Source organism: Pezoporus flaviventris, unplaced genomic scaffold (assembly GCF_033815535.1).
Source record: "Pezoporus flaviventris isolate CSIRO_AGI_PZ_B2104156 unplaced genomic scaffold, CSIRO_AGI_Pfla_v1 ptg000066l, whole genome shotgun sequence".
NCBI classification, from domain to species: domain Eukaryota; kingdom Metazoa; phylum Chordata; class Aves; order Psittaciformes; family Psittacidae; genus Pezoporus; species Pezoporus flaviventris.
The window spans coordinates 19470738-19482767 of record NW_026892614.1 but is presented as its reverse complement, the minus strand read 5'-3'; the positions used below and the strand labels follow the sequence as shown (position 1 = coordinate 19482767).

General features: G+C 43.0%; 1 protein-coding gene across 2 annotated transcripts; it reads right to left on the bottom strand.

The window, feature by feature from the left end:
* Nucleotides 1-4432: 4432 nt before the first annotated feature.
* Nucleotides 4433-10349, bottom strand: SOD2 (superoxide dismutase 2). 2 transcript variants are annotated; one of them, XM_061471424.1, is made up of 5 exons: nt 10218-10349; nt 8916-9118; nt 7912-8028; nt 6104-6283; nt 4433-4945 (listed from the first exon to the last, which is right to left on the bottom strand). In XM_061471424.1, the coding sequence occupies exons 1-5, from the start codon at nt 10244-10246 to the stop codon at nt 4800-4802; spliced, it is 675 nt and encodes a 224-aa protein (XP_061327408.1). In that variant the 5' UTR covers nt 10247-10349; the 3' UTR covers nt 4433-4799. The 2 variants fall into 2 exon arrangements, with proteins under 2 accessions (XP_061327408.1, XP_061327409.1); XM_061471425.1 differs by having other exon boundaries at nt 8916-9115; nt 10218-10323.
* Nucleotides 10350-12030: the final 1681 nt, after the last annotated feature.

The following is a 12030-nucleotide window of genomic DNA, read 5'->3' as shown; positions in this document are numbered from 1 at the left end:
TGAATTCTTGAATGCGAAACAAAGTCAGCCTTCTGTAACGAAGGAGGGCTTAGCACATCTAGAAGAGCCTACCAGCTCACAGCCGAATCACTGACAGTATTTTTTTTGAGACAGTTTAGGGTTTGCTACTTTAAAAAAAAAAAAATACATGTCCTGGATAAAGGTGGAAAATAATTGTGAGGTAGAAAGTGGAAGCAGGAGGAAAAACGCTCCTTTGATCCATTTCTTACTGCTCAGTCTTCATTCCAGAGGCCTCCTGTTCCAGCAGCAGGGTGAAGGCATCATCCTCTGGCTCACCGGGCCTGGCCACAGCATTGGCCCCACTGCATGCCTTATGCAGGGACAACACTAGTTCCATTTGGCCAGCCTTAAATCACGTCAATCTTTTCTAGCACAGAACTAGACACACATGCTTTGTGATTCGTACTAGCCTTCAAATGCCTTTTAACAGTTCAGGGGGAAAAAACCCAAACCCACGTGTACACTTGCAAGTTGCAGCAGCATATTGTCCTTTGAGACCTGATTGCACCCATTTCTGAGAAGTTCAGCCACTAAAACCCATTTGCAGTCTGCAAACTAAAGCTTCTAAGTGCAGCAGATTTGCCACGTGTAAGTATTGCTTATGGGTTCACCCTGATACATTTTCTTCTTCTAACTTGCAATACATAAGCATAAAATCCACTGGAGAGGAAAAGACCTTTAAGATCAAAGCCAACCATTACTACAAGTCCCCCACTAAACTATGTCATTGATGGCCTCATCTAATAGTTTTTGAACACTTCCAGGGACACTTCCTGGACAGCCTGTTCCAATGCCTGACTATCCTTTCAGTGAAGATATGTTTCCTGATACCCAGTCTAAACCTCTGCTGGTGCAGATTGAGGCCGTTTCATTTTGCCCTATCACTTGTTACTTGGAAGCAGAAACCAGCCACCTCCTCTCTTCAGGTAGTTGTAAAGAGCAGTAAGGTCCCCCCTGAGCCTCCTCTTCTCCAGACTAAACAACCACAGTTCCTAAGAGCTGTGCTCTAGGCCCAAGTCTTGTGAGGAACAGCATTCCAAGAGGATTTGGGTTAGGTACTGCACTTCACTCCCCTCTTGAAAATTACTCCAAGTTGTTGTTTTAACCTACTGTAGCCTACAAATTAACTGTGTACACATACCCAACAGCTTCACAAGCAACATAGCTAAGCAAGGACTAACAAAAGCTAGGCTCAGGGGGACAATGCAATTCTGTTGCAGCCTTTCTATTTGGCCCAAGTCAAAGCCCATTTCAGCTAGAAGTTAGAAAGCTCACTGGTCAGTCCTGTCTTGCTGATCAAACCTGCAAGTAATTTCATGCTCATTGATAGGAGGCACACCGCACAGTTCAGGCTGGGGACAACTTTACATACACAGCTATTTTTACCTTCAGGATTAGGGAGCTCTAGGTAGAACAAACTGTTAGCAGTTTAGGTTTTGAATCAGGGTCTTGGACTTGTCCATTCAGGCAGGGCGTTTGAGACTGGCTGTAACAATTTACCTTCCCATTTCTCAGTTCCTGTAGGGAGAGACACCTCCACAGCAATCTCTGTAACACAAAGCACCAGTTCTGAACAGCAACAGCCCCTCCAAGCTTGCTGCCTAACACAGATTAGTAAGAGACTCCTGCATGTTCACTGCCCAGGCAGTCAACAGCTTTGCTAGCTAAATTGTAGGTACATACTCCAGCTCCTGGTGTCACAAGAACCATTAGGACTCCTTACAGATTTCACAGAAGTTTGGAGTGAAGACAGATTAACCAAGCCTGCCCTTCAAATGAGCCACACAACCAACTTTTGTTGGTCCTTTATAACTGTCCAACAGAACAAGCATTAAATCATTTTCATTGCTTCAGTGTTCCTACTATTTACATTTTACACTTACTAAATTTTCATCTTCCTGTTCCACAAACATTCCTGTTCGTATATAACCGTGGACTCCCTACATTCAGACTGAAAGACAGGATACAGGGCAGCAGGACTGAGTTTTTAATGCCTCAGCAAGTGCTGGTGCTGCTTGAGGAGCTCTCCATGGTTTATGTCCTTGCTGCCAAGAGTTAACTCACACTTCCTCCATAGCTTAAGCACTCCCTTCCAGAGCACCACTGCACGTGTATGTTTATCTGTTCTGTAAGAGCACGCAGTACCAAGATGTCTGACATACATGTTACTTCACTCACCTACAAAGCCCTGCTTCAGCATTCACTCATTGTGAGAGGGAACACTCCACTGGGGTTTTTGATCTCTGCTATTTCACCATGTATCATATAGTCTTGAATAAGAAGTAAAAAAAACACGCAAAAACCTCCTTGCTTCCTTCATCTTCAGGCAGACTCCATGACTCTCTCTAATGATCAACAAGATTAATCAACTCTGTAACTAATATTAAGTCCTCAGAAAGGATTTGCCTCAATAGTCTTGCAGCAGGAATACTTCGGGCTGCATGAGGTATTTTGCATTAATTAAAGCATTCTGAAATGCTTAGAAGGAAACACTCAAGGACAGAGGATGGGAACATCAAGTTTAAATGATGTGTTTCAAAATAAACCCATCACCCCAGTAAATAATTACAGCAAAGATTTTTGGGTTTAATTGCCACCTAGGAAATACAAAAGAAAATCTATGTGATTTTCCATTGGCTTCCTTTCTAGGAAGAAAAGCTGAGCATAGCTTGTGGCAGAGCTTTCATTCACCAGCTCTCCAGACCTAAGAGGGTTCTGCAGACAGAAAGAATATGGACCCTTCAGGACCCTTCAAAAGCTGCCGGTACCGGTTACCAATAGACTTTATATTTTTCATCACTGCTCTCACACTCTCAGAGGCAAAGCAAGGGTATGATGGTGTAAGATTTAAACAAGATTACAAAGCAATCCAGACTTAAGCAAAAGCTCAGGTTGCCTGAGAACTAGGCCTAGAGAAAAAGTATTTAATGGTAGAAAAAATAAAAGCCACTTTAAATATGAAACAAGCCATGTTTGCACAACTCACTCATTTGCAAGCTGCATCTCTGTCCTGGGTTCAGCAGTAGCAGTCATGTTTCTCCTTCTTGGTAGCTGGTGCAGTGCTGTGTTTTGACTTTCGGCCTGGGAACAGAACTGATAGCGATGTTTTGGTTTGGCCAAGGACTTTGTGAGCCTCATGCTCTGCCAGGGAGGAGGGGAAGCCAGGAGGAAGCAGAGACAGGACACCTGACCCAAACTGACCAAAGAGGTATTCCATACCACAGCACGTCATGCCCAGGATGTAACTGGGAGTTAGCCGGAAGGGCTGGGAGACTGTGGGGCTGGAGGCGGTATGAGTCGGTGCTTGGTCGGGCTTGGGGGGCGAGTTATCGGTCGGCTGGTGGTGAAATGATGTGTTCTCTTCCCTTGTTATTTCCCTTATCATTATTATCATTGGTGGTAGCAGTAGTGATTTGTGTTATACCTTAGTTACTAAACTGTTCTTATCTCAACCCGTGGGAGTTGCATTCTTTTCAATTCTCCTCTCCGTCCCTCTGGGAGTAGGGGGAGGGAAAGAAGGGGCGGGGGGAAGTGAGCGAACGAGTTACCTGACTGGGTTTAAACCATGACAATCTCACCAGCCGCAGCTTTGGTTAGTGACTAAACACTGCTCCTGTGGTGGTGGTAGTTGCTCTCCCTGCATCTGCTAATGAAAGACATTTCTTTCTTCATAGACACTTCTCCCCTTAATCTAACTTATTACTTCATAAGAGCAGCCTAGCAGTATGGTACTGTAAGGCTGTTCCTTGTTTCCCTGAGAATCCATCCTGAACTTAAAGAAGCATACTGAGAAAGCTCAAAGAAAACTCACAAGGCACTATGCATGCCTGTAGCATCCAGCCAGAAATGCTTGCAACAAAATTAGTAAAAAAAGCCCAACCAAAAAACCAAAACACATGATTTCTTTTTCAAGCTCGCTCAGGCACGCTCTTTTACACCACAGAGTACTTCATTCCCACCTCAAGCTTAAGTTAAACTTGTTATAACTGCTTCAGGAACACAGGTACACAGAGACAATTTATAATTCAAACATGCATGTCATCAGCCTCAAAGGATGTTTTAGTACGCTCCTGAACAGCTAGTATGAAACCAGTTCACATGCTGACATTTAGTTCCCCTAAGAACAAGTTAGCCTGACACAGGACTGTAGTGTCTTGCCCAAGGTAACACTTCTAGTGCATCAGTGCAAGACATGAAGATCTTATGTAAGAGGTGGTAGGGATGGCTGAAGGCAGTCAAGTCAGGCAGGCACAGACACCTATTGCCCCTTTCATCTACCTTTTTAATCTGGAAGAAAGCTCCACAGGGGTAATACAGCAAATTACAAAAGGTGTTCCTCTTCTCCAGTAATTTTTAAATTAAGTAACTGGATCAGCTATTATTAAAAATCAGTCTCTCACAGACAGCTATAGAAGATTCTTCTTTAGAGTTTTATTTCTTTATAGCAACATTAGTACATATTTCCACATACGTATTTTAGTGCAACAAGGAAATCCATTACCTCATAAAGCTTCAGCAAGGTGATCTATGTTTCTATATGCAATGGAAAAGATTTGAAATGTCTCCCTTTGTTGCACAACATTTTAAAGCTTCAAAACTCTAAGTAAACACCTTCCATAGAATTAAACAAGCAGACACTTTGCTTGATTATGAAATGCTTTTGTTGGATGAGCTAAGTGAGAGTAGAGCAATTCATTTGTAAGCCACAGGCACTACTACAAGAGTGGTATCAGAGTAGAAGTGGTGACATTTTAGAAGTCTGTGCAAGAATTCCAACTCTACTTTTTGCAATCTGCATATCTTGAAGATACGTTATCCCAGTTGATCACATTCCAGATGGCTTTCAAATAATCAGGTCGAACATTTTTGTACTGAAGATAATAAGCGTGTTCCCATACGTCAATTCCTAGCAAAGGAATGAGACCTATAAAAAAAAATATATATATATATATATATAAAGGGGTAGGTGGTGTAGATCTCTGAAAACACACTTTACATGCAAAGTCTTATAGCACATCCCTAAGATGTACCCGATTTCTGAGTCTTTACCTGCAGGAGACAAAGAGCTCTCCAGCAGAGAGGTGCTTACTGCAACATTTTACAGAACTGTTTGCTCTCCACACAAACACTGAATAAACTGAAAGAGCTGATCAAGATAAACACCTACAAACACTCTAGAACTGGCCTGAAGAGATAACTGAAACCACTGTTTCTTTAATGGGGAGTTTTCAAGGGGGTAGGAGTGAAATTTACCCTCATTATGCTGTATGACCCTACTATACTATTTTTTTTTTCCCTACTGATAAGCAATACATGGACTGCTGACAGTACATGAAATTCTTTGCCAGAACATATTTTAAAGATACCTATAACAGGATTTGGACTAACAGCCACTCCAGGCAGGACTGTTATCAGTTACAACCTCTTCCCTCTGTGGAGGGTGTCCAGCCTGCCATCAATACTTCTAGGTTTCTCTAAGCAAGTAAAATTATCTTCAAAAGTCATCATTGCCCATATTACATTGCTTGCCTAGCTGTACTACTTATCCACATCCCAAAGTTGATTAAACTGACACTCATTAGTCTTTACAAATATTAAGGAAGCAGATTAAAGCATTCTCTTTTAACCCCAGAGTTACTATGTCCACATTCCCCTCTCCTGTTGTCTGGCCTACACTGACAGTTCTGTGAACAGCCCCTCTGCCAGACAAAAACTAAAGGCAAGAGGCTTAGTCTTCCTCAATACAGGCAAACTACTCCAGTTACTCCAAAAACCACAAAGAAGCCCAAGCTAAAATTATTGTCTGAGTGCACTTTCACAATATGCCCCATCTACTTCCCCTTAGACTAGACAGACTTTAAACCCTACTGCTCTTCACAGTTTTTAAGTCCTGCGTTACAAATGCTGTTTTAAAAACTGCAACTGCTTTTTGCTTTTGCTAGTAGCAACATCTGGTTTTCCAGCCCTATTTACCCAACAATTTCTTCTCAGCTTTTTCCCCCACAAGCCCCTTTTCAGATTTCATACACTTGCCTATGAAATCTACAAAGAGAAAAGCAGAGTGGAAGGAAAGAAACCTGACCTGTTGTTCCTTGCAATGGGTCTTGATTTGCACAAGCTGCTATTTGTAGGCGCTGCTGCTCCTTGTTATAGCCAAGCCACCCCCAGCCTGATCCCTGAACACCAACAGATACAGCTGTCAGCTTCTCTTTGAAGTTTGCAAAGGAACCAAAGTCACGCCTGATAGCGTCCATCAATTCTCCTTTAAAAAAAAAAAAAAAAATACAAAAAGCTCATAGAACATCGGGTATCACCTGAAATAGAAGGAAAGAGGAGGAGTAGCATTTGGGCTCTGTGGGAAGGAAGTGTCTAGACAAGCAGAGCAGTTGCATCATTAATTAAGTCCTATCCCAATCTGCTTAAGAGGGTAAGCAGACCAGAAAGAAATTGGTGGAACAGTCAAACACACAGTCCTCAAAGACACAGTGAGGGTGCTGTCAACTGGATATTCAAGGAAAGAAGGTAAGGAGCTAGTCTCCATATCTAAAAGGACAACACTAAGTGGCTGTGACTTGTCTCAGTACAAAGAAATATGTGGGCATCTTCAATATCAGTATAATGAACCTACACATAGTAAGAGGCATTTAACCACTTCCCTCAGATTTTAGGTTTACATTTGCTTCTACAGTTAAGTAATCTACCTGATGAGTAAGTTCCATGATAAGATCCCTTATTTACTATTATTAAGATAATCTGTGCTGGGGCAAAGGAAGCAGAAATCAGTATGCTTAGTGTAACAATACACTGTCAAACTACTTCCTTTCCCCTACACCCTAACACACTTGTGGTTTCCAGATACTTAAGAGTTTAAAACCTGAAGGTGGCTATATTCCTAATTAGCACATGTAAGAATACTTCATACAGTGCAATGCTGCAGAATTCTTCATTCCTTTCACCATCAGCTGGTCTTGAAAATCTCCTGGAAATAGCTGCAAATGCATCTTAAGCCAGGCTTTAGCAGGGTTCCTACAAAAACCTTGAGCCATTCAGTCAGAACTGAAAGACTGACCTTTCAGACTCACTGACTTCCACAGAAACTTCACACAAGTTGGGAGAGAAAAATCAAGGCTCTAAAGCATCTTTTCTGATAATACAATCTGAAAACAAGCTGTATGAGAAATGGACTTACACCAGAATTGCTATTTTATGCTCTAGTCTGAAGCAGATCATCTTTGTACTTCCATCGTAGAGTCAGAAGTCACAAGCAGATGTCACCTATGAACACTGAACCAGAGTACAAAGCACCTGAAGCCCACTAATTTACAGACATACAAACCTCATTCAAAATCCTCAAGTTCATCACAAAAACTTTTCTGAGATCTGGGCCTTTACCTTTAATTGCAGGTCATTTGCAGATAATCACTACTCTATCCTCCCACAAAGGGAATTTCTTCATTTAGGCTTTAACTGCTAAACTATCCCTATTCAAATTGGAGCATAAAATCCATCCACTAGGCTGGATGGCCTGCAGAACATTTCTTCCCTTTCTGTGAACTGAGCACACATGGCAGCTCAACTAGCATAGCTTTGTACAACTATTTTCTATTACAAAGACAGAAAGGACAAGATAAAGCAATACCCAAGTATTTTGCAGGGTACACATAATCACCTTTAGAAATTAAAAATACTTAACACAGAGCTAGCTTTTTATATTCTCAGCTTGCATTCAAAAACCCTGAACTCCTCAGAAGTGTGATAACTGTCATACAGAAAGGCCAATTAACTCTTAAAAAATAAAGATCCCTTAGACTCTTTCAAAGAGAAAAAAAAATTGTTAGTTCTACTGGACAATTAAAACTGATGCAACAAACCACAGTAAGAAGCACTAACCTTTAGGCTCTCCTCCTCCATTAGGAGAAAGGTTTGTCCAGAAGATGGTGTGATTGATATGACCCCCACCATTGAACTTCAGTGCAGGCTGAAGTGACACCTGAGCTGTAACATCACCTAAGGAGGCAGCAGATGAAACTACATAAATAAAAACATCATCATCACCATAGCAATCATTAACACAAGGCCTCCATCAATCTCCAAAATCTTTCAAGTTTTATTACTAAGAAGATTTTTGTCAACAGACAGAAGTGAGTCTACACAGTAATTCTTTCTAGAGGTAAGCTGATACTCTTCAGAAAAGACCACAACAGAAAATACTCTACCTTCTTAAAAATGCGCACACATTATTTCATGTATTTTCATCAGTCTGACTGAAAGATCAAAAAATTCCATGGCTTGTTGCATATTTTAGTGTCTCACACCAGCATGTGACCGACATGACCCCTTAATCTGAGCCAGTGGCATAACTGACACTCAAATTCAGATCTCTTCACTGGGCATTTCATACATTGACTGCACATTTGTTTTACCTCCATCTGTAGTCAACCAAGATTATTTCACAAGAATCGGCAGATCTTCTGATGTGAAAACCATCGAGGTGCATGAATTTTGCTTTATATAAGTTTATTACTAACCTTTCATTACAAAGTATTTGTTTAGTAGAATGACTGCAATTTCCTACTGACTCCATCTTCCCTTTAAGTTATGTAATGTAAATATGGACTAAATCCACAGCAGTCAATTTCCTTCTACTTTTACAGTACTACAAAGAACAGAATCCATGCTTTTCAGTTACATCTCGTTTGCTTACCAGCACCACTGAAGTTTACAAAAGCTAGTTTGTAATATTTCACTTTATGAAAAAGAAAACTAGAGTTACAGAATCTGAAAAATTTAAAAGAAACTGTTTCCCCTAGAAAGAAGGGCCACCCATTTTTTTCCTCCTATATCATCTGCGTGAACAAGTTTCCATCTCATCTGTTGACTATGAACAGACAAACCTTTTGCCAGCGCCTCTTTGTACTTCTCCTCCGCAACATTCAGGTTGTTCACATAGGTAGCATGATGTTTGCTGTGGTGCAGCTGCATGATCTCTGCACTAATATGAGGCTGCAGAGCACCATAGTCGTATGGCAAGTCAGGAAGAGTGTGCTTTTGCCTAGAGGCCAAGCATCCCAATGGTGCTACCACCTTGGCACTGCTTCTAGAAGAGGAAAAAAAAAAACAAACCAGAAGTAGTATTTATTCAGGACTTGGGCTTCACTGAAGCAAACTATGAGTTATGGTCACTGCTTAAGTACATGGGGTGGTATCTTAGGTCAAATTGCCATTTTTCAGGAGCTCAAAGCAAGCACACTCTCCTGCTTAACTGCAAAGATAAATTCATATAAAGGTCACAGATACGGGGCTTTGCAACTTAAAGCTACCACTTATCAAACCAAGCCCCCCAAGCCACAGCAGTCACACGCCCTCCCATGCATAACGGCAAGGCAGGGGCAGGAATGGATAAGCCAGCAGTCACACGCTGACATTCAAAGCTTCACCTAATCGTTATTACTCTAAAACAGAAGCCCAGATGTCCCTTCACTGCCCTCCCCTCACCATACACAAGGTGCCTGTACTGGAAACAAAAAGGCTGAAAACCCCACGGGGTCACGAGCCTCTGGCAGCGTTAACACCAACACACGTGCTTCCTCGTCCCTGTGGTGGGTATCGCACACTGAATGCACTGCGCTACATGACGACAGAGCAGCCGCGGTGTCCAGCCCAGAACACTATGCGGGTTCTGGTCACCCTTCCCCGTTCTAACACCTCGCACTTGTTACGAGACATGACAATGACCACGATGAAAGGAGAACCGCTGGGCCGAGAGGAAGGTCAATTCCTGAGGCCCTTTTGTGTTTCGCTGGTGACCTTGGCAGGAACAAGGAACAAAACGAGCAAAACCCCCGCGCCCCTGACAACTGGTCGAGCTCGGGGACCCCCGCTAGGAAGGGCTGCCCGCACCCTGGCAGGCGGCGAGAGGCCCTGGGTGGAGGGCGAGGGCAGGAACCGGGTGGGTGAAATGACGTCCGTCAGCAGCCCCCCGGCCGGCGCCGAGCAGCGCGGAGCAGCACGCAGCAGCGCGACCTCCCGCCTCCCGACATGGCGGGGAGCCGCTGAAGGGGCGACCCCACCGCCGCCCCCTCCTCCCCCTCCCACCGCTCGGCTGCACGCTGCGGGCCCCTCACCGACATTAGCTCTCCCACGCACACATGCATGCACACACACAGACACACACACACACACTCCGCCGTTCCCACCTGCCCGCAGAGGCCAGGCGGCACAACATGGCGGCGATGTCGCGGCGGGCACTACACCTACGGCGCAACCGCGTCCTGGCCCGCCTCCGGCACCGCCCGCTCCCGAAGGGCTGAGCTTAGCGGTGTGGTTGCACTTCTTCAAACTGAGGGAAAATACCGGTTTATTGACACTCTACGTAGCACATTATCATAAATAGAACCACTATATAGAGCTGTTATCTTAAAACTCAGGCCTGCGGCGCTGCGAGCCGAGGCGAGCAGCCGCCGCGGAGGAGGACGAGCTCGGCTAGAGTCTCTACCGAGCGGAAAGCCGCCTGGCAGCAGCTGTGGCTGTTGCTCGGCTGCAGGGCAGCAGGGAGGGTACAGCAGCACAAGACCGCTGCATTAACCTCTCAAACCTGCTCGAGACGTGTTTCTGTCAGTCCACTGACAGCAGTTTACAAATACCTTTTCGGCTATTTTGGCTACGACTTACTTTTTTTTATTCACCTCTGTTCTTCTCCTCGCTGTTGGGTGCATCTTGTTTGCCAGCATCAGGTTTCCTCCTGGTAGCAATTCAACAGCCTTTAGTGCTGATGGAAATCCTTCATTCGGGTACCTTCACCCCCATCACCTAGAATAATCAGTATAGTAAGTGCAAACAAGTTCGAAGACCCATTAAGATTTGGTTCTCCAGGAAGGTCGGGGAGGAGAACTCTTCAGACAAGTTCAGAGGCACCCTGAAGACAAGACAAACAGGTAAAATTTGGACTGTATGGAATCATCTCTGCTACCACAAAACCCTCCATGTTTTGAGTTTTCTTTTTAGATAAACACGTATATCCCAGAATCTTACAGAACCCATGTCTACCAGACTATAAAGAAAAACGAGTTACAAAAATTCAGTGGGGCTTAGGTCTGAACAACCTTGTTGAAAATAGATTACCTCATCTTGGAAACTGACGGGAAACACACCTGGAGAGACCCAGCCACACAGGGCATCTCAGCCTATTGTCTGAAATCTATCAACAGGAGGTTTGGAAATAAGATTTCCCCTGAATGCTGAAAGTACATACAGCAAGATTTAGGCAATACCCAATTGTAAAGAGCAACATGTTGTATTTATCAGTGATTAATGAAATAATACTCTGTTAAAATGAACCAACTACATTCAAGATTGTTAAATGTCCTAATATAGGCACTGGCAGGCAAGATCACAAATATTATACATACAGAAATGCTAACCTGCCATTCATTAATGCATTGCAGTATGATCTCCATGAAAGCAAGTCTTTTATAGCACTCATTTTTTATTCACTGGCACAGCTGCTGAGTTGCTTTCATTATGAGAAACCAAAAAATCACCCCAGCCTGCTCCTTTAGAAGATACCCTCTAAGCAGAGAATGACAAGGGTAATGCCCTACCCTGCCTCACAGTTATTTTCCTTCAATTAGTTAAGCTAGCTTCCAGTCTGAGACTAATTTGTATTTCTATTTATAGTTCTTTAGCTAAACTTTAATTTACTATTGAAGAATTATCATACACTCATCTTCATATGAGGTTTTAAGAAATTAATATCCTATAGTAACTGACAAATTTAAGTAGCAAGCTGTCACCACTTGAAAGCTATGCTTCTTTTTTTAACCTTAGCACAATTAATTGTAATTACTGTAACTTCAAAGATACTTAACATTCTTCTAGTTCCTTATACTAGGTGAAAAGATGTCAACCATTTTCTTGGCATGATTTGCTTCCGTATTTCAGATATATTTGAACCATGACCACCAATTCCCACACAGGGCTTTTTGCCATCCACCATTATCAGCTAAAGCC